Source organism: Equus caballus, chromosome 26 (genome assembly GCF_041296265.1).
Source record: "Equus caballus isolate H_3958 breed thoroughbred chromosome 26, TB-T2T, whole genome shotgun sequence".
In the NCBI taxonomy this organism is placed as follows: domain Eukaryota; kingdom Metazoa; phylum Chordata; class Mammalia; order Perissodactyla; family Equidae; genus Equus; species Equus caballus.
In genome coordinates, this window is record NC_091709.1 from 42,135,309 (window position 1) to 42,163,292 (window position 27,984).

General features: G+C 43.9%; 1 protein-coding gene across 6 annotated transcripts in view; it reads right to left on the bottom strand.

Moving 5' to 3' along the window:
* Nucleotides 1-387: 387 nt before the first annotated feature.
* PSMG1 (proteasome assembly chaperone 1) overlaps nt 388-27,984 on the bottom strand; it is a 35,623-nt gene continuing 8,026 nt past the window's right edge. Inside the window, exons 6-10 of one of the 6 annotated variants that reach the window (XR_011432868.1) lie at nt 27,432-27,568; nt 14,420-14,616; nt 13,909-14,124; nt 12,474-12,652; nt 9,343-11,810 (exon numbers count right to left, since the gene is read on the bottom strand). Coding sequence is in view for 1 of the 6 variants with exons in the window: in XM_023630163.2 (XP_023485931.1) it covers nt 23,145-23,219; nt 27,432-27,568 (212 nt within the window). In the remaining 5 variants the exon portion in view is untranslated. Of the gene's footprint in view, nt 731-9,342; nt 11,811-11,887; nt 12,653-13,908; nt 14,188-14,419; nt 14,617-23,009; nt 23,220-27,431; nt 27,569-27,984 lie in introns of those variants that run through there. The other 5 variants (XR_011432869.1, XR_011432872.1, XR_011432870.1 and 2 more) reach the window with 5 other exon arrangements.

The following is a 27,984-nucleotide window of genomic DNA, read 5'->3' on the forward strand; positions in this document are numbered from 1 at the left end:
CCACACTGGTTCTCAAACTTGCCTGCATGTTGGCATTATTTGGGAGTTGTGAACAATGCAGATACCTGGGTCCCACCTCCAGAAACTGGCTTCAGTAGTGTGGTGTGTGGCTTGGGCACTGAGCATTTGAAAAGCTCCCTGGGCGATTCTGATAGGCAGCAAAGTTTGGGAACCCCTGCTCTAAGGGATCAAAAGGGAGACAGTAGAGCTCCTTTATCATCGAGTCTCACTGAGCTCCGTGATTAGTTGATGGAAACATCTTGAGCCCGTGGTAAGGGCACTGCAGGAGCCCACATACATCCTCTTTGAGAGAGAACACAGCATAGCAGGTGTGCGGAGTAGAGGGCAGGTGATGTCTGTCCAGCGGGACAGAATCAGCAGGCTCACCTGAGCTTCCAAGAAGGCTGGGATGTCCTAGGGTAGCGAGCAGACCGTCATGGTGCATGCGAACCCCCACAGCCTCGAGCCGGGGCTGGATTCTATCCCAAGAAAAGCCAGTCGAGGAGCCACATCCGTTCCACGGAAACTGCATTTCAAACCACTCCTCTGAATCTTTGGTTTCCAAGTATCTGAAAGTTGTGGTCCTCACCCTTTTAAGGTGGCAGCTGTACAGGTGGCTCACAGGTGTTACTGCTGCGTTCCTGGAAACGCATCATCACCTGGATCTGTGCAGCCTTTTTTTCCGGAACCGAGGCATAATGGGCAAGGTTTGTTTTCCTGACCAAGAACCCTGCGACAAAGAAATAGATAGGACCAGCACGACATCTCAGAAGAGATGCAGCCAGAACAACCATCCAGCATCACTTGAAACAGCAAGATTCGCCTGCAGTATGGCAGGCTGGGCGGAGGGGTCCTGGACCGAAGGACGGAACGATGCTGTGGACAGGCTCTGAGCTAGCATCAGACGGCCGGCTCTGAGAGTCACCTGTACATTGAGTAAGAACTGTTGCCTGCCTCACCAGGCTGCCGTGGAAAGCACATGGGGACATCTGTGCAAAGACTGTAAATTAGAAAGCACCAATAAAGTGTTTTCTTACCATAAAAAAGACAATTAAGTAAACAGACAATTCTTGAAATACAGCTGTGTGATAAATTTTAACTAAAAATAGTGCAACGCAAACACTGCATCGTTCCTTAATGATTTTTTTCTTAAAATTTAGAAGGGCTTTTTGGGAAATTTTTCAATGCAAGGTGTTTCCAGAAGGTTGTCCAGGAGACTCTGCTTCCGTACTTTTTTCATTCGACAGTATTTTATTGAATGGCGGCTTCGTGCCGACTGAAGCAATGTTTCCTTTATTCTATGTAAATTTCTTTATGACAATAACATTCAAGGTATTTATGGGGAAATAAATACAGAAAGTTCTGTAAAAGAACAAGACCAGTGACTAGGGACGCGCTTATTTTTCTCCTTTTCAAGAAGACATTGAAATGAAAGCACAGGATGTGTAAAAGCCATAATCCCAGAGAAGCAGAGGTGGGGAGTCACCCAGGAGCCCCTCCCTGCATGAAGCTGAGACCACTCATGGTGGAAACGAAGCAGATCAGAATGGTTTTCCAGACTCCCTAGGAGATCCTCATGAAAGGGAATTCTTAGGAACATACTTCACATAGGAGGGATGTGATTTCAGATAAAAGGTCTAAAGAGTGCAACAAGGGGTGGAGGACAGGGGAAGTGGTGAATGCGTGGGTAGATTTCAATGAACACCCATTATATAAAAGGGTGATAATAATGGCCACTGGGTTTTTCAATTTGTGCACATAGACCTGAAATCCCAGTCGATAATCATATAAGTCAGGGGCACAATGAATAGATGAATGTTTTCTAAGATCCACGTATTATCTAGAAGGGTAAAGGTTTTAATTAACTTTAAACAATGATAACTTAATTTGCATGTTGTAATTTCTATGGAAACCACTAGAAGAATAAAAACAGTGTAACTTACAAACCAGTGAATGGAAAAAAATGGAATGACATAGAGAAAAACTCAGCAGATCCCAAAAAAGGCAAAAAACAGAACATTGACAGCACAAAATAAGATGGCAGAAATAACCCAAATATAGCAATTACATTCAGTACAAATGAAGTAAATGCCTCATTTAAAAGGTAAAGATGCCATTTTTTAAATCCAATTGCATATTGTTTACAAGAAACACAAGAGAAAAAATGGATATATACTATGCAAATACTAGCTAAAAGAGAGCTGATGTTGCTAATTAATATTAGTTAAAATATAATTTTAGTGCAAGCAAGGCATTTTTAAAGACAGATAAAATCACAGTGAGACCCGACCTTGGGGCATCCTTTTTTGACCCGGGTGGTCACATGAATGTGGTCACTTTGTGGCAGTGTGTTCAGGGTCAGTGCACGTGTCTGTGTATCAGAAGGGAGGGCTGCTCCGGCCACTCCTGCCTCAAGTCGCATTTCCCTCCCCAAGATGGCTAAAAGAGGACTCTAACTTAAGGTCAGACTTTGTGCTCTGTGAAAGGGCAGAATCTGCTGTGTATCTAAGGCCTGAGGGCTTGGGATCCTAGAATCTCTCCCCTGGGAGCCCCTCAAATGCCTTGTATTACCGCCTGTCTGGCTTTGCCTAATTAAAACTCTCCGGATTTATGTGACAGGTGCATATGGTAATGAAGTACATAAACTCTCAGAAAAGCACCAGAAGTCAGAAGCAGACTTTTCTAATAAGGTGAGACTTAAAATCCCTATTTATTAAAAAAAAAAAATCTTTTTAAAGAGGCATACATACCATAAACGTTCTAGCTCACTGAATTTATAAGGTGATTGAAATATAAGATGACTTCACAAATAGCTTATGGATTGGGCCGCTACCTGACTTGGTTCTATTCTCATTTCATGAGCAGGAAGAGTGAGATCAGAAAAACCAGGGCCTGAACTCTCCTTGCAAGTCCTTGGCATCAAAGCCTCATCAGTAAGCCCCAGCCCCACGTCAGCTCCCCAGGAGCATGAGCAACAGTCATGTGGTCCCGGGTGGAGGGGGCAGGGTCCTTTGTCTAGAACTGCAATACCAACATGTCAAATTAATGCCAATATCAACGTGTTTAATTAATACCAATATCAGCCTCTTTGTATTATAGGTGACTTTGTCTCTACCTGCCTGGAGACACATGAAAATGCTCAGACTTCACAACAAGGACCCTCAGGAAAGCAGCATGGACACCTCAGAGCCTACTGGTTTCAACCTGCTAGGAGGGAGACCCAGGGGTCTTTGGGTCTGAGGTCGCCTGATGGAGGGAACGTAGGGCCAGAGAGGGAGTGCAACCATCCTCTTCCTCCTCTAGTTCGGCCAGAGCCCAGGTACCCAGGAAGGCAAAAAGATGCTACAGAAAAAGCTCTTTGCACAGAACTAACTAAACTCAGGTTCAGATCCTGAGTCTGTCACTTACTGGCTGGTGATGGGCAAGCTACTCCTCTGGTCTGCAGTTTCCTCAGCCATAACAATGAGGAAATGCTTACCTGAGAGAATTGTTATGAGTGTTAAATACACCTGACACACCTAGAGATCGGCTCATAGCAGAAACTTGACTAAAGCAATCTTTCTCCTACTTGCTGATGACGAAGGAAGTGGGTAGACAGACAAACAACCAGCATTTCTGAGAGTCCCAACACCCTTTTGGGGATCTTTCAAGACTGAAAACCACTCCCCTCCCAACCTACCAGCCCTGCCTGCTCTCTATCCCAAAGCTAATGGAACTTTCTGTAATCCTGGAAATGGCCTACATTTCTATTGTCCAAAAGCCACATGGGGCTACTGAGCACTTGAAACGTGGCTAGGGCAACTGAGGAACTGAATTTTTAGTTTCATTCTAAGTAATTTAAATGGAAATAGCCATATGTGACCAGTGGCCACCACACCGGACCGCTCAGTCTTCACAATGTCCACTTGGACACACATGGCTCGTTGGGAAGGTGGGGCTAATTCCAAGCTAGGGCAGCCCAACATGAGTTAAATTAAGCAGCTCATTCAGGGTGACGTCCACACGAAATGCTGGATTCCATGGCTGGGACTGCAGAGTTAAGACGAATATTTATCTTTACACTTTTATAAAGCAAGCAGTCCTGATCGGACATAAACCCAAGCCCCAGTGGAGTCTGTTTTTGATTCCTTGGGTAATTATGTCTAAACCATTTTTTGTTTCTCTCTTCATTGTTTCATATCACACATGCCCCCCTGCACACACACACACGCACACACACAAAACCTCACACGCTCAGTACTTTGATGTTCCAGCCTCCACCATCTGCTCTTCAGCTGGTGGCCAAGGTTGTTCAGAGTGTGGGAGCTGGAGCTGCTGAAAACTGGAACTGCCCTTCTTGTGAAAGCATTCGGGGTGAGTCTGTTAGCCTTGCCTCCTTCTTCAACCCCAGAGCCTGGAAGGCCTTCCAAGACTGGCTTGGGGAAGGGTCTGCTTCTCAGGAACTGGAGCACAGTCATGTGCTGCATAATGATGTTCTGGTCAAGGAAGGGCCACATACAGGATTTTGGTCCCATAAGCTTAGTACCATATTGTCTAGATGTGTAGTAGGCTGCACCACCTAGGTTTGTGTAAATATACTTTGTGATGTTCGCACAACAACGAAGCATCTAAGGACGCATTTGTCAGAACACATCCCCGTCGTCAAGCAATGCATGACTGTAATTACAAGATTTCATTTGCTTTTAGAAGAAACTGGTTATCACTCTGAGTCACTGATGCATTCAGCAAATCCTTTTGGGAGCTGAGCGTCCATAGGCACTGGTGTAGGTGGCAGTGTCTCATGGTGGGCAGCACAGACAGGGTCTCCCCCTTCATGAACTTTCAGTGGGGGAGGCAACAAACAAGTAAACAGATAATAAATTCAAGGTAGTGATGGAGTTATCATGAAAGATCAAGTGGCTGGTGTGATAGAGAATGACTGGGTGGGGCAGGCTCAGGCTGCCATCACAAAATGCCACAGGCTGGGGGCCTGTGAGAGAAGACAAGATCTATTACATAGACCCTTGTAGGCCAGATTAGATTTTTTTTAACAGCTTTATTGAGGTATAATTTACATACCAAAAAAAATTTATCCACGTTAAGTGTATAGGTCGAGTTTTGATAAGCTTATACTCCATCATACAACCACCAACGCAATCAAGTTTTAGGACACTTCCACTACCCTAAGAGTTTCCATCCTGCCCCCTTGCATTCAGTCGAGATCCCGACCCTGCCTCAGGCCAGTGGTCTGCTTTCTGCCTCCATAGTTTGGCCTTTTCTAGAATTTAATAAAAATGGATTCATACAGTGTATAGCCTTTCATGTCCAGCTTCTTTCACTCAGTGTAACATTTTTTAGACTCATCCATGTCCTTGCATGGTCAACAACTTGTTCTCTTCCAATTGCTCAGGAATATTCCATTGTATAAATATACAGCCTCTCACTTGTGCATGCACCAGTTGATGGACATTTGGGTTGTTTCCACTTTTTGGCTATTCTGAATAAAGCTGCTATCACCATTTATGTATAAGTCTTTTTTTTTGGACATACGTTTTTACTACTCTTGGATAGATACCCAGGAGTAGAATTGTGGGGTTGTATGGCAAGCTTAATGTTTACGGTATGTTTAACTATGTAAGAAACTACAAGACTTTATCCAACCATTTTCCATTCCCACCAGCAGTGTTGGAGGGTTCCAATTTCTCCACATTCCTGCCAACACTTGGCATTTTAATTTTAGCTATTCCACTAGATTTGTAGGAGCTTCTCATTTGTGGTCTTCATCTGCACTTCCTGAAGAACAATAATGTTGAGCATCCTTTCATGTGTTTATTGACTGCTCATATATCTTCTTTTGTGAAGTATCTCTTCAAATCATTTGTCCATTTTTTATTGAATTATTTTTATTACTATTATTGAATTGTAAGTGTTCTTCATACAATTCAGTGAATTACCTTGGCACCTTTGTCAAAAATCAGTTGACATCTATGTGCGGACCCAGTTTCAGACTTTCTATTCTGTTCCCTTGATCTACATTTTTACCCTTATGTTGACCCCATACTGTCTCAATTACCACAGGTTTTTGGTAAATCTTGAAATCGAGTCATTTAAGTCCTCCACTTTTGTCCTTCTCTTTCACAATTGTTTTGGCTATTCTTTGCTTCTCCTATAAATTTTCGAATCGGCTTATGGTTTCTACACAAAATCCTGCTGGGATATTTATTGGGATTGTGTTGAATCTATAGACAAATCTGGGGGTAACTCTCATCCTAATAATACTGTGTCTTACAGATGAACATGGTATATCCCTCCATTCTATACAGGATTTAACTTCATTTCTTTCACTAACGTGTTTTAAGCTTCAGAGTAGATTGTTAGTAATATTTTCTTACTATCCACTTAACGTTTGTAAGATCTGTAATGATGTTCCCTCTTTCATTCCTAATTGGTGATTTGTGTTTTCTCTCCATCTAGATAAAGGTTTGTCAATTTTATTGATCTTTGCAAAGAACCAACTTGGTTTCCTTCATTCTCTCTTTTGTTTTTCCTTCTTGTATTTTAGTGATTTCCCTATTGATCTTTATAATTGCCTTCCTTCGACTTATTTGCATTTAATTTTCTCTTCCTTTTTTGCTTCCTAAATTGGAAGCTTAGTTCACTGATTTTAGACCTGTCTTCTTTCATAACATAAGCTCTTAAAGCTATAAATTTTGTTCAAACCACTGGTTTAGCTACATCCCACAAATTTGAGTATATTATGTTCTCATTTTCATTAAGTTTGATACATTTTTTAATTTCTGTTGTGATTTCTTCTTTGACTCATGAGTTATTTAGAAGTGTGTTGTTTACTATCCCCATGTTTTAGGATTTCTCAGCTTTTGCCTGTTATAGATTTCTAAGTTATTTCCATTGTCATCAAAGAGCTTGCTAGGGGGGCCGGCCTGGTGGCATAGTGGTTAAGTGTGTGTGCTCTGCTCCAGCAGCCCGGAGTTCACGGGTTCAGATCCTGGGCACAGACCTATACACTGCTCATCAAGCCACACTGTAGTGGCATCCCACATACAAAATAGAGAAAGATTGGCACAGACGTTAACTTAGGGACAGTCTTCCTCACACACACACACAAAAAACATGCCATGTGTGATAGCAATCTTTTTAAACATATTGACACTTGTTTTCTCATCCAGCACTTGGTTTGTTTTGTGAACATTCCGTGTACATTTGAAAAGAACAGGTGTTCTGGGGCTGTTGGATGAAGTCTTCTATAGAGGTCATTTAGGTCAAGTTAGTTGATAGCGCTCTTCAAGTTTTCTATATTCTTGCTGATTTTTATGGCTACTTGTTCTATCAACTACTGAGAGAAGAGTATTGAAATCTTCAGCTATAATTGTTGATTTTTCCATTCTTTCAATTCTGTCAGTTTTTCCTTCATTTATTTTGGAGCTCTCTTATTAGGTACAAATAAATTTATAATACTTAATTTCTTTCTGTTGTATTGACCCTTTTATTATTATGAAATAGCCCTCTTTGTTTCCAGTAATATTCATTTTCTTAAAGTCTATTTTGTCTTACATTAATAAAAATTACTCCAACTCCCTTCTGATTATGGTTTGTGTGTTTGCATCATATATATATTTTTCCATTCTTTTACTTTAGTCCATTTGTGCTTGAGATATAGATATATGCAGAAAACCTACACATTTTTTATACTTTGGGTGTTCTTCAGTCCTTCTTGTGTCTCTGAGTTACCATCCAAGTTACTATCGATATCATTTCTCTTTAGCTGTTCTTTTAACACAGGTCTGCTGGCAACAAATTCTCTCAGTTTTCTCTTTTTTGTAAATCTAGAAATGGCTTTATTTTTGTCTTCAGTTTTGAAAGACAACTTCACTGGAGGCAGGTTTGTTTTCCCTTTCAGCATTTTGCATATGTCATTAAATGGAACAGAAAGCTACTAAAAAAAAAAACAAACAAACAGGAAATCACTGTTCTTTCATGAAAAGTGCAGTAAAGGCACAAAGTCTCTTGGGTTTTCAGTGTCTTTTGGCTTCTACTGTTTCTATGAGAAGTTAGCAATAAGTCATATCATTCATTGTTCCCTGTATACGAGGTAACATTTTTCTTTTGTTACCTTAAAAACGTTTGGATTTTGACAATTTGACTGTCAGGGGCTTTTCTTTTGTTCTTTGGATTGCACAATTTCTGTCTTTCTATCAAATTCAATGAGTCACTCTTCTGACTTCTCAACTCAGCTCGTGCCGTGAATTTTTCCTTTCAGTTAGTGTGATTTTAAGCTCTAGAATTTCCATTTGCTTTTTCCCATTTCTGTTAAGCTTCCTTACTTGTTTATGCATTGTTAACATATTTTCCTTGAATTCTTTGAACATATTTTTAATAGCAACTTTGAAGTCTTTGCTAGATAGAACCTCTGAGCTCCCTCAGAGTCAGTTTTTGACTAGTTTCCCCCCACCTCCCCTCCCTGAGCTGGGGAAATACTTTTTTCTTTGCATGTCTAGCAATTTTTTAATTTAAAACTAGACCTTGTAGGTTATACATTGTAGCAAGCCTGGATTCTGTTTTATCCTGAGTGTTGCTGGCTTTAGGAGACAACTAACTTGCCTGGACTCAACCTGCAAATCTCACTTTCGATGCACAGCCATTGATATCTTTGCTCATTTTTTTGTTTTAAGTCCGGTCCCTAGAGGTTTCCCCTTCACTTGTATAGTTTTGTCGTCAGGCAATGATTTGGGCAGAGATTATACTCAGACACTTCAAGCCAGTATGTCTTCCACCCTCTGCTGCCCATGCTGTGTGTGGATTGAGGGACGTTTGTGAAAGTGTGGTGAATTCACACATCTCCCAGACTTTCCACTTTTGCTGCACCCCCTGGGGCTCCTGTGTGCCTGCGTCCGTGAGCAGTCAACCAGGGATGTGTGAGAGTTCATCATCTGTGCTCTTCTTCGGCTCTCTCACTTACAAAATCTCACTCTTACATTTCTAGCTGCTCTGTCAACTCCCTGAATCAAATTGGTCACATCCAGCTGCAGGTTTTTACCACCCACGCTGGGTGAGACGGGAATGCCTCCAGGCCAGAAGGCCACAGACCCACCATTCTTACCCAAGGCCATAGCGGTTTTCATGAGTAAATTCTTCTCAAGTTGTTGCCTATCTGGTCACTTCTCAATGGCCTGAAATGATTCTCCTTAATAATTTTGTCAATTTTGCACTTATTTTCTACAGAGGGAAATCACCTGCCTGTCTCACACCACGATTACCAGAAGTAGTCCCTAGATTTTATCCTAAACGGGACAGGAAGCCACTAAAAGGACCCAAGCTACAAACTGGTATGAATTAGCTTTGTAATTTTTTTCTTTTTTTTTTAAAGATTGGTACCTGAGCTAACATCTGTTGCCAATCTTTTTTTTTTTCCTCTTCTCTTTCTCCCCAAAGCCCCCCAGTACATAGTTGTATATTCTAGTTGCAGGTCCTTCTGGTTGTGCTATGTGGGATGCTGCCTCAGCATGGCTTGATGAGCGGTGCTAGGTCCACACCCAGGATCCAAACCGGCGAAACCCTGGCCTGTGAAAGTGGAGTGCGTGAACTTAACCACTCGTCCACGGGGCGGCCCCAGCTTCATATTCTTAAAAGTTCACCCTGACTGCCGTGTGGGAAATCAATTGGTGGACGAGAGTTCCAGTAAGATGCATTTAGAGGCAGGTCACAAGAAACACAACACAATTAGCTAGAACAATAGAAGAGATCTGTTGTCAACTAACTGAAAAGTCCAGAGCTGGGACAGTGCCTTTAGGGCTGGATATTCACAATGTCTTCACGACTGTACTTCCCTTTCTCTGGGACACCACTGGATCTGTCTCGAGCCCTCATGGTGATGAGCTGTCTGTCAGGAGCCTCCAGGCTCCGTGAGTCCTCATTTAGATCCAAAGAGAGGGATTTTCTCTCTCCTCAACCACTGAACAAAAACCCTGGGCTTCCCTCTGATGGGACCAATATGCTCACTCCTGAACCAATCACCACGGCCCAAAGATTTCAATGTACAGATTAGCTTCAGCTGATCAGGAGTGACCCCACCCGAACCCTAGAACTGGGTATTTCTGGGTCCTATGAGAAAAGGGGTACAGCTAAGTCGGGGCTGAGGAGGCAACCCACAAGGCCTGCTCCAAGACACAAAGTGGGGTGGCCCTGATTCCACTCCTCATTACCAGGTGTATTAGTCAGCTCGGGCTGCCATAACAAAACACCACAGACGGGGTGACTTACACCACAGACATTATTTTCTCACCATTCTGCAGGCTGAAGTCCAACATCGAGATGTCAGTGGCATGGCTTTCTGGTGAGAACTGTCTCCTTGTCTTGTAGGAGCCACCTTCTCCCTGTCCCCACGTGGCCTTTGCTCTATGCACAGGTGCAGAGGAAGCAAGCTCTGGCGTCTCCTCTTCTTCTTCCAAGGACACCAGTCTTAGCAGATGAGGGCCCCACCCCTACGACCTCATTTAACCTTACTCAGCCTTAGAAGCCTAGTCTCCAAATACAGTCACTTTGGAGGTTAGAGCTTCAACATGTAAATTGGGCGGGGAGTAGTAGGGGGACACAATTCAGTCCAAAACACCAGACAAGGGGCAGGGCTTTGCACCACCACCTGCTCCCCTCAGTTCTGGGCAGCATTGCTGCAGAAGGCCAGCAAGGAGACTGAACTCCAGCCCCGACGGTTTGCAGTGGACTCCCAGGCCAGCCTGGTAGGGAAAAGAGGAAGAGACAGCCACAGAAACCAGCAATTCTATTAAATATTCCACTCAGCTAAGATTGAAGACTTGGGAAAATAAATCTCTCCCTGGTAATGAAGGATTTAGATAGTGGCTGTCGGCTATGACGCAGATGCAGTGGCCACATCCCAAGAGCTGTTCTTTTAAGCTCCAAAGCATCCATAAGTCAGGAGGAAAAATGGTAATTGAAAATGAAAATAAAACCATATCTAAAAAAATAACTCAATTTTTATCCCAGGGAAGAAGTTATAAATATAACTGAATTTACGCTCCTGCAACGCGGTGTTGGTGCGGCAGCTGGAGGGCTGCTCGCCACGCCGTGGAAACGTGTGTCCTCAGCAGCCTCCGTCTCCCTCTCCGCACCTTCTCCCCATTTCTCCCCAAGTGCTGAACGCCTTATCGGCTTCCCTGACCCCCCGGATGTCTCTCTCTCTCTTTCCTTATCCAGGACTGCCTGCAGGGCAACGGTTCTCCCTCCTTGCGATGGACTGAATCTTTGCGTTCCTCCCAAACTCATATAGTGAAGCCCACTCCCCATTGGGATGCTATTTGGAGATGGGGCCTTTGAGAGGTTATTAGGTCATGAGGGTGGAGCCCTCATGATGGGATTAGTGGCTTATAAGAAGAGACAGGAAAGCTTACTTCCTCTCCCTCTCTCTCTCCATCATATGAGGATACGAGGGGAACACAGCCGTCTGCGAGCCACAAAGAGTCTCACCAGGAACCGAATCAGCTGGCATCTTGATCTTGGACTCCGCAGCCTCCAGAACGTTAAGACACACATTTCTGTTGTTTCAGCCGCCCAGTCTGTGATATTTTGTTAGAGCAGCCTGAGCCGACCAAGACATTCCTCAGCATTTCTCCTCCTCCTGCCCTACACAACCCCCAGTCCTCAGGGGACAGAACTGTCACCCTGTGAGATGTCCACCCAACAGGCTCCTCTTTGGCTGGAGACCTCCAAGCCAAGTAGAGTCGATTCTCATTCTTCTCATTAGTTAGAGTCCATAAAGTCGTCATGAACGCTGAATGAGTGGATACAGAACCATGCTCCTAGGGGAGGCAGGAACATATACACAGCATAATCATATCTCGCATCGATTGTAATCCTCAATCCTAAAAACGACTCATCCAGGCAGATCCTACTTTATTTTACAAAAGAAAAAGCAAACGAGGTTCAGAACCGTTAAATGACTTGCCTGAGGCTGTCCCACTAACAGGTGCCAGAGTTGGGATTCGAACCCCATCCAGCTGGCCCCCAAGCTGGAGCTTCTTACTCTCCACTGCCCTGCCCCTCCCGTCTCCATCCTCTGGTCCTCTGTGTATGAGGCCAAGACAAGAAGGCAGAGTGTCGCCTTGCTCAACCTCAGCTGGAATCATGTGCATCAGGCAACTCAAATTTTTGGCCACTCTGCACACGTCCACACAAATGATGAAAAAATTATCGGGAGTATTGATTTGGAGCTTACAAATAAACTTTAGTGAATAGGTAAATTGGCAAATATGGAATCCGCAAATAATAAGGATTGACTGTACTTTTCTGCTACTGTTACATGTAATAGCATGGAGAAAAATTAGCCTCATGAGCATACCATCCATCATGGGGCTGTTCCCAGGTTTGCCTGTTCAGAACCGGGACTCCAGTGGTCAGATCCAGACATCCACCAGGTTGGGCCCTCAAAGACCACAAACTCCATGAGGACAGAAACTATTTACCTTGCCGGTTGCTGCATTCCGAGTCCCCGGAAGTAGGTATACCCTGACTGGTGGCCAGAGGGAGATGAATGATCAGATTTGGAATCAGTTCTTCAACTTGGGTCTTTACGAAGATGAAACAAAAGATTGGATGGGCATTTCTGAATGCACACGCTGCAATCAGGTCCAAACCAGACGCACTGAAGAATGAAACACAGTGGGTCTTTTTTATAATTCATTGGTGTGGGGGTTTTTTTCCTCCTAATTATAAAAGTAATTCATGTTCAATGTTGAAAAAAATTTTTTTAAGTAAAAGACAAAGAAAACCAGATCCCCACCACCTAAAAACAAGTCCACTAAAATTTAAGCAAACATTCCCCCAGTGTTCTTTGCCCATGGTTTTCTGCAGTTTGACTAAGCCTTGTTTTCTTCGTAGATCCCTGGACCCCATGGTCCCTCCAGCATCCCCTGCTTCCTGCCTCAGAGAACGGATGACACCACAGAGCTCAGAGAACAGGAGTCAGACTGTGGGCATTTCAAGCTCCAAAATGTAAGGCCTTGGCCTAAAGAGGAAGACGGAAATATAAGGTCTGTCTGAGCTGGTCCTTGCTGTCCCCAGAGATGAGATGACAGGGTATCTGGATGAGGAGGGGGAGACAAAGAGCATGATGTTGTTGGGGTCCTCGACTTCTGAAGTCAGGACCGAGATGGTAGGACACCAGGGTTGCAGGGCAGAGGGAGCCTCCCCAGGTAGGGCCCAGCCACGTGTCCACACCCAAAGTTTGTACCAGACATGTTTACAAGTGAACCACAAAAGAAATAGAGTGGGCCTCCGAAGGTAGGAGCAGAAGAAATGCCCCCTGCAGGGTCAGGAAGCCACGTGAAACAGCCGTCACCATCCCTGGACGCCCCAGCGAGCAGAGCACTTTCCACTGCATCCCACGTGGCTGAGGTGGCCCCAAGAGAACAGAGGACATGGATCAGGAAGAAGGCCATGTCCAGAGACACCAGCGAGAAAAGGTGGGGACAAGCCTTCCAGTGGGATGACTTCCCTGAGGCCCTGGCCCTGGGTCAGCCCCTGACATGGAGACACAGCCCAGGGACAGGGCCATCTCTGGATTGATGGAGATTTAGTTCCTGTCGCTGGTGGAATGTGGGCCCAAAAGAGAAACTAAAGCCCAATTACAGCAAAGTAAAGAACGTGCACAACCACTCGGGTCTGGGCACTGAGATCTGCCCCCACCATTCATATATACCTGCGACCTTTTTCCTCGTCAAAGATGCACCACACCTGCACAGTGTCTTCTGATATTTCTAATTCCTCCTCACCGATAAACTCATGGTGATCCTGAACTGCTGGGGCTAAAATTCTGCCTCCAAATCGTAGGAACCCCTGTGGCTTTTCTCCTGTTCTCTGCACGATGCTGGCTTCTGGCTGTAGGGCCCTAAGTCTTACCTGCAGAGAATTCTGATCTTTTTGTGGCTGCACGTTCAGGGCGGAGTCTTCCAGGGCCGAGTTCTAATTCTCTCCCTGTTACAGATATCTTTGCTCCCGCCCAGTGGATTCTCCAAAATCCTGACGGAGCATCACCCTGCCCTTGAAGGCCTTCAGTAGCGGCGATGCCCACAGATCGCTCAGTTTCTAGGTAGACAGTCGACCGGGCCGCACACTCTGTGAAAGTCCAGAGGCAGAGTAGACGGGTGACTGGCGGGGTTGGCTTTTGGACCAGGCAGCCTGTAGCTCAGTTTTGAGGAAAGGGGAGAGGGAAGGTGGGAAAGATGAATTCAATCTAGACCAAGAAGGAGCCTGAATGAGGATCAGACGTTTGGAGTTTATCTGATTAACAACAGGCAGGACTCCCAAGTTGATGTGCTGGGTGTCCTCTGGCGGCACGGTGAGCGGGGACAGCCACGCCCCGAAGCTGATGAAAAGACCCATGTGGTTATGAAATGAGCCTTCTGCTTACCTGAGACCCACTTCTCTACGAAGAGCTAATCTGGGAAGAGGCGATCGAGTATTTGGGAGGAGCTGGACCTGGTGAGCTGGGGTAGCTGGACTGCATCGCGCCCCCAGACACACTATCGTTCCAGAAGTGCCAGAGGAAGGAGGACCAGAGATGGGACAGTAGCTTCAAGGAACACCCGATCTGAAGGTTGACGAGTTCTAGAAGAGGGGAGAAATCAGCGTGTTTGTTGATGGAAGATTAGAATCCGAGGGAGAGAAACAGAAGGAAGATTTAGTCAAAAATCTAAGCAGAGTGTGAGCCAAAAAGCAGAAATGCTTTTGTGGTTATAAATAACATTTACACATTTTTCAATAAAAAGGACTTCATCTCTTAAACATCCAAACATTTCTGTGAACTTGCAGTAATAATTGCACGGTTTTTCATCCTTTTCTCAGGATACCTTTAAAATTCACTGCAGTCATGAAGATTCAGATGTAAATCGCTCTATTTCCTTTGAAATAAATACACCTTGAGCTATTTTGGTATCAGTTTAATATCGCCTTCACAACCTATAGACACGAATATAGGAACAATTTCACATTTAATATTAAGAGACAGAGCAGGCAGCCAAGTTATTAATATGTGGTTCGAATCCAGTACTCCAGCCGTTTGAGAACACGCTGCGGAATTTCTGAGTAATCGCCAGCAGTCTGGCAGCCACATGGCAACCCGGGATGCAGGTTGTTTTGTTACAAACATCAAAGGCTCACATTTGACCTGATGGAGATACCCAGTGTTTGGAGCACTCGCAGAGCAAGACCACCATGCAGAGCTGGACGTCCATGGCGAGAGGCCGTGGAGCTGCCCCGAGCCCAGCCTGGCCTGTGCACCCTGCTGTGGACCTGCACCTCATGGACGGGGGGCAGGGCCCTCAGCCCATTCTGGGGCCTCTGCCCAGCCCCAGTATCTCTTAGAGTTGGAGGCATTCTGGAACCAGTGAGAGAAACCCAACCTCTTCTGGGGCAAGCCCAGAATCCAGCCTGGACCACCAGGCCTGAAGGCAGGGTTTGTCTTGGCTGAGCGGGCTGGCACCAAGTGTTCGCCATCAGTTTATGCCAGGCCTAGCGGGTGACACTGTCTGGATTCTGACTCGATATGGCGGGTGGACATGCCCTGGGACGGCCGCCCAGGCACTTCAGCGGCTTCTGGCTGGGCCTCACCAGGCCCGAGAGGAGTTGACATTCCCAAAAGACAGGCTTCCAAATACCGTTTTGTGTCTAGAGCCCAGTTCTGCTGCCAGTTCTCCGATTTCCAGCGTATCCTGCCCTCAACACCTGCAGAGCTCTGGAGCTGACACATAGCTGAGCCATAGCCCACATGCCCTCTGATTTCCTCTCTGCCATCACTGGAGTCTAGGACCCGGGCCCTTGCTCTGCCCAGGCTCCTGCCCACGGTTTTCAAATGGGCACAGCAGTCTGACAGAGACTTTTGAATTCAGGCAGAGGAGGATGAGTGTCAGGAGGGCCAGGCCCAGAGTTAAGAGCACGGCATCCACAGACGCTTGGGGGATCCCAGCTCGCCAGCCTTGCTGCATGTCAGTCTGGTCTGGCCCAAGGCTGCCGCTCTGCGCCAGGTCCGCCAGCCGTGACCTGAGACGTGGAGGTGTTGAGCTTGAGAAGCAGATTCTTTTGGACCATTCGCCTCCCTACAAGGCTGAGCTCAGGCTCTGGCGGCCACAGGGTTTCTAGTCTTCTGGGTGGTTCCAGCCGTGAGGCCCCAGAACCTCCCATGCCCAGCCTCAGGGCAGGGCAGGGCAGGGCCACAGAAAAAGCAGAGCACAGCACAGAGCGGGGTTTGAATCCACTCCGCACCAGGGGCCAGCTCTGTCCTCCTCAACGTCCACGAGCCATGGTGTCTTCATTTGTAAATCAGGCTCTCCCTCAGCCTGTTTCAAGAATGATTTGAAACGACAGACACAAAACGGTCTAGACACCGTCAAGTACACTGTGTGGATTAAACAAGCACAGTCCCCTCCTCTTCTGGTTAATCACAGTAGCTTCTTTTTAGGATGGAATTCAGGTGAACGCATCTAAACGCACCTACAAATGGCGACGAAGATGGAGAAGGGAGAGGAGGTTTAGTTCACACTCTTTGTCCTTTGTCTAAATAAGTAAAACTGACACTCCTGGATTTTTAAATTATCATTTCACACAAGTAACTACACTGACCTGGCTTCCTGGCAAAGCTTGCCCTCCCACTCTCTCTCATGGACCTGACGCAGTGAAACCAAAGACGGCGCAGATAAATTTGCGGGGAACTTGGGATCGCCTTTGCAAGACGTGTTACCAATCATCAAAATGGCTTGACTTTCCTCTCCCCTCCTTCCCTTTTCTAAGGCTCTAATGAAGAGTGACAGTGCCATGGGACTTCACTAAAGATAAAACAGAACTTGCAGAGAATGCTGAGACAAGGCTCCTATTTGTGGTCGTAATGGGGTTTATTTAAGCAGCGTCAGATAGTTCTTAGTTAAATAGGTCACCAGATAGGGGCTGGTGAGATTTTTCATATTCGAAAATGCTTGTGGGGACCGTATTTAATTTAATGGGAGGGGGTGGACCAAAGATTGGATAACCAGCCCCGAGACAGTCTAAAGTCGGGTTATTAAATCAAGAAGCTACCCAGAATTGGATGGCATGACATGCAAACTGAGTTCCTCCTGTTATTGGAGCCTCTTGACCAAGCCTAATCTATCTGAGCTTTTCTTGAAACCTGACAGGACCATCCCAATTTGGAATCCATGCTGAATGTACTCATCCGTCTTCCCTAAAAAAAGAACAGAATTCCAGGCAGCCATCAATGCAATAACTCTTTCTCTTTTCATCTTTCTGGGTTTTTTTTGAGGAAGATTAGCCCTGCGCTAACATCTGCCGCCAATCCTCCTCTTTTTGCTGAGGAAGACTGGCCCTGAGCTAACATCCATGCCCATCTTCCTCTACTTTGTATGTGGGATGCCTACCACAGCACGGCTTGCCAAGCAGTGCCATGTCCACACCCAGGATCCCAACCAGCGAATCCCGGGCCACCGAAGGAGAACATGGTAACTTAACTGCTACGCCACCGGGCCGGCCCCTCTTTTTGTCTTTCTTGCACATCCTTCTCTCTGCCCCTCTCCCCAGCCCAAATTACAATTGCAAGATTTGAATACAATCCAGAAATCAGTCTCCGTTGGCATTAAAAAGAGAAATCAGAATTATAGGTAACCACTTGTGTTCATTCTGCAGCTTACTTTTCTCCAGAAACCACCACTATTCAAATTAGTGATTTATCAGCATGAATATAATTACAAATTCTATACTTCTAAATTATTAATCCATTACTTTTTTTTCTTTGCTGGGAAAGATTTGCCCTGAGCTAACATCTGTTGCCAATCTTCCCCTCTTTATTTTTTTCTCTCCCCAAAGCCCCAGTACATAGTTGTATATTCTAGTTGCAGGTCCTTCTGGTTGTTCTATGTGAGCTGCCACCACAGCATGGCTACTGATGGACAAGTGGTGCGGTTCCATGCCTGGGAACCAAACCTGGGCCGCCAAAGCAGAGCAGGGCCAAACTTTAACCACCAGGCCATCAGGGCTGGCTCAGTCCACTACTCTTAATTAATCTCAGTGCAAAGTAGGGAATATACAACTCATTCAACCAACCCCCACACTGCTAAATCCAACCGTTAGGCATCGGTCTTCACTTTCCTTGATGTGTCAGCAGCATGAAGCCCAGACAGCAATTCTTCCTGCTTCAAGCACTGTCTTCACAGACTTCCAGGAAACCATGGGCCCCTGCTTCCATCCCACCTTACAGAGCGCCCTTTTCCATCTCCTGTCATCTCCCTGACCACTGACACTACACGGCCTCGAGGCTCATCCCTTGGTCTTGTCTGCACTCATGCCTGGTGATCTCACCCAGGCCCAAGGCACTAAATAGTCCCTTTGCAGATGACTCCCATCTTTAACCTCCAGCTGGGATCTGTCTCTCAAACGCCAGGCTCTATGTCCAACTGCCTACTAAACATCTCCACCTGGATGTCTAGTTGACCTGTCAAACTTATATCCAAAACCACACTGAGTTTCTCTCCCTAGCCTGCAGTATCCCTCATCTTAAAGGATGCAACTCCATTCTTCTAGTTGCTCAGACCACAGACCTGGGATTCATCCTGGCTCCACTCTTTCATACCAACATCCAAACTGTTAGCAAATCCTATGGATCAAATTAATGAGTGGCCAGGAGGGTGGTGTAGATACAAGGGGTGAATGTTATTGGGAGACAGTTCCTCATGGGTCTGCACTTGTTGAAAGTGGAGGTGCTATCTTTTCAACACTGTAGAGCAAACAGTCTTGGAAGATAGTGATCAGGTCTCCCTGAGCAAAGGGCATATGTGCTTAATGTACACTAAAATAATGTCTCCTACAGAAAAAAGGCAGGTTTGCTTGCAGCCACCATAAAAGATTCAGATTCCCTAAGCTCGATGTTCCTCAGCTGTGACACAGACTAACTGCAAGCGTAGCATCCACCTGGACAGGTTCTGCATCATCCTCATGGCGCTTGGGGGACAAGTGGAACTGACGCAGACACGAAGCACTCACTTCTCGCTATGTTGTAATAAAGTCCTTTGTCTCTAACCTGGAAGTCTCATGTCTTATACCACGATCCATGAAATTGTGGCAGGCTTACCTGTAAGTTTGCAAGTCAGCAAAAGCCCAGACCCTTCGCAGTTCTTCACAGTGCTACATTTGGAGCACGGAGTGGAGTATAATTAGATACATAGAAAGCCCTCAGTGTTTTTAAGGGTGTTGTATTTCAAGCACTCATCCTTCTATGGATCAGAAAGCTACTGAGCTGCTAACAAAGGTCACTCCTTTGGGAGTCAGCAAAGCATGTGATGAAAAAAGTACACCTTAGAGACGGGCCAAAAACGAGACTACAGACGCTGTGCCAAAGAACAGAAACTGGGCCACACCAAGGAACAGTTTTCGCTCCCAAGGCAGGGGAGTCTGGCGCTATTTGCCCAATGGAGTATCAGAATTGGTACAGACCAGTAACACTCTTGTGTCCTCGTCTTCACCTTTGCAAATGGAAACATTTCTTGCAGATAGCCTGTCTCTGTCTCACCATCATGCATCGCGTGTGTAGAGAGCTAACAACTTGTCTCTAGTTTGTAGGCTTCTGTAGATGATGCATCTAGCCCTGATTACAAGATCCTGGACTTCAAGCCTGTTATCGTAACTGGATGAGACTTTGGGTGTCCTAGGACTGGGGTGCGCATGTTTTGCACGTAGGAGGGGCATGAGTAATTGTGGTCAGACGTTTGACTGGCAGACTGATTGTATTAATGGCCCCAGTTTGTCATGCCCCCTGTCCGTGCCTTTTGGTGGTGCCCTTCCTTACTACCTGTGGATGTGACCATTGGGGCTACAGCAAACTTGGTACAGAAGCTTGAAAAAGCACTTGCAAGTTTATGTTCCTTCTCTTGCTCCCCTGCAATCACCATAAGAAATGCTCGGGCAGGTCTGAGAACATACCCAGGCTTGCCTGCTAGGGGGAACAAGAGTGACACATGGAAGAAAGCCAAATCATGCCAGCCAAGGCCATCCTAGACCAGCCAGGCCCCAGCCAACTCACATCAGATGCAGGACCATAGATGAAAGAGCCAAGACCAGCCATGCATGGCACAGACTGGCAAGGGCACCCATCCAACTGCAGATTCATGAGAAATGGGTGGTGGGTGCTTTAAGGCTCCAAGTTGAAGCGTAGTTATTAGGCAGTAAAGGCTAATGGACAAGTTTGTAACCATTTTTTCCTTATCTGCCTGGATACTCTGGCCTTAAAATTCAGTACATCTAGCTTTTTATGTCTTCTCATTCTGACAACTGATGGGGTTCTTTTGATTTATACTCTCAAGCGTATGATTTACACACACAAGTGTGTATACGTGGAAATACCACTCTACTTTCTGCATTTAGGAAGACTCTCCGTTCCTTGTCATTAATAACTGTTTCTGATCTGGTCCCTTCTCCAGGAAACTCAATTACCTACATGTTGGGTGCACATTGTCTTGTCACCTTGTGCTTTTTTTTTTTTTTGCTGAGGAAGATTAGCCCTGAGCTAACATCTGTGCCAATCTTCCTCCACTTTATATGGGGGTCACCACCACAGCATGGCTGCCGAGTGGTGTAGGACTGTGCCCAGGATCTAAACTCACAAACCCGGGCTGCCGAAGCAGAGCATGCCAAACTTAACCACTATGCCAGAGGGCCAGCCCCACCTTGTGTTATCTTCCCATTTCTGTCCTGCATCTAAGGACACCACCTCTTTGCTTCTCTACATAACAGCTTTGTATTATATACTATATGTGTATTATACACACTTTAGATTACATACTGTATTTGTTCTGCTTTTACTACTATACAATGCCAATTTTAATTCTAAAGTTAAATTTTTGTTTCTTTCAAAATCCTCTTTTGGGGCCAGCCTGGTGGCAGTGGTTAAGTTTGCGCAATCTGCTTTGGCGGCCCAGGGTTCACAGGTTCAGATCCCAGGTGCAGACCTGGCACCACTGGTCAAGCCATGCTGTGGCAGCATCACACATAAAATAGAGGACGATTGACTCAGATGTTAGCTCAGGGACAATCTTCCTCAGACACACACAAAAAAATCCTTTTTTTCTGCAGTTCTTAAAATTTCCTTTCAGCTAGCATGTTTATCTCATACATTCTCATTTATACTTTTAGAAAAATCAAAAGTTCCTGCTTTTTAAAAAATAGTTGTTTCCTCTATTTTTCAATAGAATGAGCTTCTACTTTTTTTTTTTTTTTTGAGGAAGATTAGCCCTGAGCTAACATCTGCCACCAACCCTCTTCTTTTTGCTGAGGAAGACTGGCCCTGAGCTAACATCTGTGCCCATCTTCCTCTACTTTATATGTGGGACGCCTACCACAGCATGGCTTGCCAAGCAGTGCCATGTCTACACCCAGGATCCGAACCAGCGAACCCTGGGCCGCTGAAGCAGAATGTGCGCACTTAACCACTGCACCACCGGGCCAGCCCCTCTTCTACTGTCTTTTTAATGCTGTTTTCTATCCTTTATGTTGCCAGTTCATTTCAAAGGTCATCCCACGTACACTGTTTCTGCTACTCCCTTTTCAATGGAGAACCTACCCGATCTAAAGTTTGCCTGTAAAAGGGTGTGTGATTCTCTCGCTCTCTTCAAAGTCCACGAGCTCTAAATCTGGCCCCCACACACTCCCACTGCTCACAGTGGGGGCTGTGGTTACGCACACTCCAAACCAAGTTCCTGGTATTCCAGTTTTCACCGTGACTCCACTGCAGATGACCACTCTCCTGACTCCTTAAACTGCTGCTTCTTGCAGGAGGCTTATCCCTGGACAGGCTAAGCCGTCTGTAATTCTCTCCTCACTAAATCAATGAGAAACCACCATCCCCAAGTACCTATGGTTTTCCAGGATCACTCCTGATACAAAACTTCTTCCCCAACTATTCCATTCTTGGCCACATCATACTGCCAAGAATTGTGGTTCTGGAATTGGTGTGAGGCGTACTGAGAAGGAATGGGGAAGGAGAGCCCTGTCGCTCCTCCCTGGCTGCACCACTAAGTCTCTATCTTTGGGATGTGTGTACACAGGTGTGCTATGTGGAAATACCACTCTCCAAGGTCCAGACCCCAAGGGCCCCGAGGGCTCTGCAAACACATTTCTGAATGGATGCATACATTTTTGCAACGAGGAAAACGCTTCCATTTCCAGCACCAGGGCACAGTCACATGCACCAGGCTTCCAGCATTTGGTCATTCAGAGGAAACCAAGCTCACTCAAGAGGAGTTAGCAGAGTGTCCCACCACTCCACCTCCAACCATAACCAAGAACAGTAAATAAACTGAGTCTAGAAGACATAAATGGATAAGCTGTCTAAATCTATAATGTATAATATATAAATGATTCAATAACTAAAAAGGAAGAAAAAGAAGGGAGAGATGAGAAGCATTTCTCGACTCCAGCATTTTAAAATTTATTTTCATTAACGCAGTTTAGTTTGAGGTTTTCTGAAGTCGTATGGCTACTTCGAGTCATGACTCAAGTCACGCTCCAATGATAACATTCTTTCACAGAAGAGCTGGTGATATCCACACAGCTAACCTTGCAAAAGAGCTCGGAAAAGTCTGGATGGAGAGGCTATCTGTCAGATGTTACTGAAAAGAGATGAAATATAAAATCTCTTCCTTTCATTTTGAGCAAATACCGAACTTTGTCACCTTATTGATTTTTATCTACAAAACAAACTGAAAAACTCATAAAATAGAAACTTTCCACATTTTAAGAATCACCAACAGATCAAGTGATAAATATCATACAGAATTTTTACCCCAAAGTAACTATACTTTGCCATGTTAATAAAACCTGTTGTTATCTGTAGTTTTTAAAAATTTTAAATATATTACCTTAAAACATTCTAACAGAACAACACTCCCACCTAGTGGATAAAGAAAAACACCCAGCTTATTTCAGTTGTGAACAGTACCACCATGAAAAAGGAACTAAAACTACAATGAATTCAAAGTAAGTTTATTCTCTTCTTAACACCCTCAGAACACCCCTTTGGAAAAAAGCACCCTACAAAACAGGGCAGCTGCTCCCCTTAAAGGAACGGACGGGTAACACACTTCACAAAACCATTTCTGGAATCATGTGTAAATGTTACTCTGAATCTCATTCGTTGTCATCAATCTCTTCAGTATCTCTGTGCTCTGGGGGATATTCTGGAAGCAGAGAAAAAAGCTCTTAATACAGTGAGACCAAGAATTCAGGTAGAAGCACCATACACACCCCAACCCCACACTCTCAAGACAGGGGGAAGCACGGCACCGCCTGGCACACGCCTGCCTCACCGCTCCTCTTTCAGCAGGTGAAACCCCCTTGCCAAAATGCCAAGGCACCTCCGGCCTCTGAAGGCAGTGTAAGCCCCCGGACGGACCTACCGCCCCAACGTGACCTCTCTCTGCCACGTGAGCTCTCCCGTCCCCCCGCCAACACCATGCTCACCACCGTTCTCCGCAATGCACCCTGAGCTTGTCCCCTTCTGTGTCACACTGCTGCGCTCTGCACATGTCCACCCACGAGGGTTCATGCACCTTTCACACCCCGCTCAAGAGCCCCTTTCCCCGAGGGGCCTCTCCTCACACTAAGCTCTCCCCGCTTGGCTGGCACACAACTGTGCTCTTCTCGGGCGGCCGGGCAGGCCAGTCCCCTGCACCACCCGCAGGTTGTGGCGCTAACATGGCTCCAGAGGGTCCACACAGCGGGCACTCAAGAGAATTCCATTTTGTTGCCCAAATACCACTTTTAGATAGACTGAAACTATAAACTAACTGAGGAGGATGATATCTGGTCACTAAAAAAACTGCACTCCTCAAACAGCCACTTCACCCTCCCACAGCTCACTGTTTAAAGCAAGGAATGAAAAGACTAAAAAACATTACTTAAAACTTCCCCTTCAAAGAAGATTCTTAAAAGCTGAAAGTTGATAAACTCGGACAGATGATGTACAATTCTCAGAACAAGTCCCAGTGTCTTTGGAGCGCCTGTGCACTTCTGGCCATACTACCCCATGAGCAAAACAGCCCCGCCTGCTCTCGATGAGGCGGGAACAGCCAGTCAGCCAGCTACAGAAGCAAACAAGGAATGCAAAGGAACTCAACTTGTCGGAAGGACTACCCGTGACTCCAGCTAACTTGAATTATACTATATTAGTCTAGCTAACTTGAAAGGCGCACTTGAATTATACTATATTAGTCTAGCTAACTTGAAAGGCGCACTTGAATTATACTATATTAGTCTAGCTAACTTGAAAGGCGCACTTGAATTATACTATATTAGTCCAGCTAACTTGAAAGGCGCACTTGAATTATACTATATTAGTCTAGCTAACTTGAAAGGCGCACTTGAATTATACTATATTAGTCTAGCTAACTTGAAAGGCGCGCTTGAATTATACTATATTAGTCTAGCTAACTTGAAAGGCGCGCTTGAATTATACTATATTAGTCTAGCTAACTTGAAAGGCGCGCTTGAATTATACTATATTAGTCCAGCTAACTTGAAAGGCGCGCTTGAATTATACTATATTAGTCCAGCTAACTTGAAAGGCGCGCTTGAATTATACTATATTAGTCTAGCTAACTTGAAAGGCGCACTTGAATTATACTATATTAGTCTAGCTAACTTGAAAGGCGCACTTGAATTATACTATATTAGTCCAGCTAACTTGAATTATACTATATTAGTCTAGCTAACTTGAATTATACTATATTAGTCTAGCTAACTTGAATTATACTATATTAGTCCAGCTAACTTGAATTATACTATATTAGTCTAGCTAACTTGAATTATACTATATTAGTCCAGCTAACTTGAATTATACTATATTAGTCTAGCTAACTTGAATTATACTATATTAGTCTAGCTAACTTGAATTATACTATATTAGTCCAGCTAACTTGAATTATACTATATTAGTCTAGCTAACTTGAATTATACTATATTAGTCTAGCTAACTTGAATTATACTATATTAGTCTAGCTAACTTGAATTATACTATATTAGTCTAGCTAACTTGAATTATACTAGATTAGTCCAGCTAACTTGAATTATACTATATTAGTCCAGCTAACTTGAATTATACTAGATTAGTCCAGCTAACTTGAATTATACTATATTAGTCTAGCTAACTTGAATTATACTATATTAGTCCAGCTAACTTGAATTATACTAGATTAGTCCAGCTAACTTGAATTATACTATATTAGTCTAGCTAACTTGAATTATACTAGATTAGTCCAGCTAACTTGAATTATACTAGATTAGTCCAGCTAACTTGAATTATACTATATTAGTCTAGCTAACTTGAATTATACTATATTAGTCCAGCTAACTTGAATTATACTAGATTAGTCCAGCTAACTTGAATTATACTAGATTAGTCTAGCTAACTTGAATTATACTAGATTAGTCTAGCTAACTTGAATTATACTATATTAGTCTAGCTAACTTGAATTATACTATATTAGTCTAGCTAACTTGAATTATACTATATTAGTCTAGCTAACTTGAATTATACTAGATTAGTCCAGCTAACTTGAATTATACTATATTAGTCCAGCTAACTTGAATTATACTAGATTAGTCCAGCTAACTTGAATTATACTATATTAGTCTAGCTAACTTGAATTATACTATATTAGTCCAGCTAACTTGAATTATACTAGATTAGTCCAGCTAACTTGAATTATACTATATTAGTCTAGCTAACTTGAATTATACTAGATTAGTCCAGCTAACTTGAATTATACTAGATTAGTCCAGCTAACTTGAATTATACTATATTAGTCTAGCTAACTTGAATTATACTATATTAGTCCAGCTAACTTGAATTATACTAGATTAGTCCAGCTAACTTGAATTATACTAGATTAGTCTAGCTAACTTGAATTATACTATATTAGTCTAGCTAACTTGAATTATACTATATTAGTCCAGCTAACTTGAATTATACTAGATTAGTCTAGCTAACTTGAATTATACTAGATTAGTCTAGCTAACTTGAATTATACTATATTAGTCTAGCTAACTTGAATTATACTATATTAGTCTAGCTAACTTGAATTATACTATATTAGTCTAGCTAACTTGAATTATACTAGATTAGTCCAGCTAACTTGAATTATACTATATTAGTCCAGCTAACTTGAATTATACTAGATTAGTCCAGCTAACTTGAATTATACTATATTAGTCTAGCTAACTTGAATTATACTATATTAGTCCAGCTAACTTGAATTATACTAGATTAGTCCAGCTAACTTGAATTATACTATATTAGTCTAGCTAACTTGAATTATACTAGATTAGTCCAGCTAACTTGAATTATACTAGATTAGTCCAGCTAACTTGAATTATACTATATTAGTCTAGCTAACTTGAATTATACTATATTAGTCCAGCTAACTTGAATTATACTAGATTAGTCCAGCTAACTTGAATTATACTAGATTAGTCTAGCTAACTTGAATTATACTATATTAGTCTAGCTAACTTGAATTATACTATATTAGTCTAGCTAACTTGAATTATACTAGATTAGTTTCACAGTTCAAATGGCTGCAGATCTTCCGCATGCCAGGGACGCGATGAACTGGGGACATCAAAATGGAAAAACGCAGTGCGTTCCCACAGAGCTGACAATCTAGCAAGCAAATTTATGAGACTTGTGCAATGAGCTAACTCCAACAGAACTTATCAGAAAAGCCGTCTTAACACTAATGGCCATTCTAGAACAAGAGAGGGCTGTGGAACAAGGTCATTACAACCCTTCCCCTTTAAGGAAGACGTTCTCAAACTGGGAGTCCCAGACTTTCAGCAAATCCCTAGGGAAAGGAGCGCTTCCTAACGCACCTGCAAGCACAGGCAGGACCGTCTGCGGACATGTTCCCACGTGTGTACTTCTGGGGAAAGAGCCACAGACACACACGAACTGAGCGGGGAACGGACTTAGCTCGTCCTCACGTGGTATCTCAACTAACAGACACCTTCATCTAGTCCCATGTAAAATCAAGTGAACACACGTTACAATAATCCGATCCATACTGTGCTCAAAAATGCCTTCCCCAAAATTACCACCTTCCAAATTAATTAGATACAGCAACTTCTTCAACAGGAAAATACTTTCTACATAGACATCTGGGATTTAGATGCACGGCCCTGATCTATCGTGAACAAAACATTGCTTAAGTTACAGAAGCACATCTAGAAGGGAGGGTGACAGTCAAGTTCACACTGCCAGACTAGGGAGCTTTATTTTGAGAAAAAAGGATCTCTCAGTGTCGCCTGGGTTTTAAATTGCTACCACACATTTATGTTTGTCATTAAGCTCATTATAATAACTCGGCTAGGAAGTCAACGAGTTAAACCCTTACCTTAACCAAACCTTTCCAGCTTCTGGAAGAAAGTATAGGCTTAAACGCTTCAACCGTAACTAGGTCCAACTTCATCACGTCGGTGTAACACAAGTACAGCACTGCGGGGATTCCCCACACCTGACAGTAACTGAGAACTAGGAACGGACAGGAAAGAGCATTTAAGGTTCCTATTAAATGACTGTTAAACACCTCGAAATAATAAAGGCTGCTTATAAAAGCAGTCACCTCTGTTGCCTCTTTTAATCAAAGTATTTACTGCCATTTTGAACCATTTATAATGCATATTTTCTATCAAAGCCAGTTTATTCTCCTAAGTAATTTCTCGATTTGCAAAAATTATGTTTACTTTCCTGTGCATTACATGCATTTCCTGAACATACTGCTGAGATACATCTTAAGTAGTTCCAAGATTAAAATGTTGCTGATATAATAAACAAAGCAAATTAAATGTAAATAATAAATATATAATGCATAATGTAAAATATTTAGCCACAATTCTAGTAAACTTAACATTTAAGGGAAAAAAACCCTTTTACTTATTAACAAACAA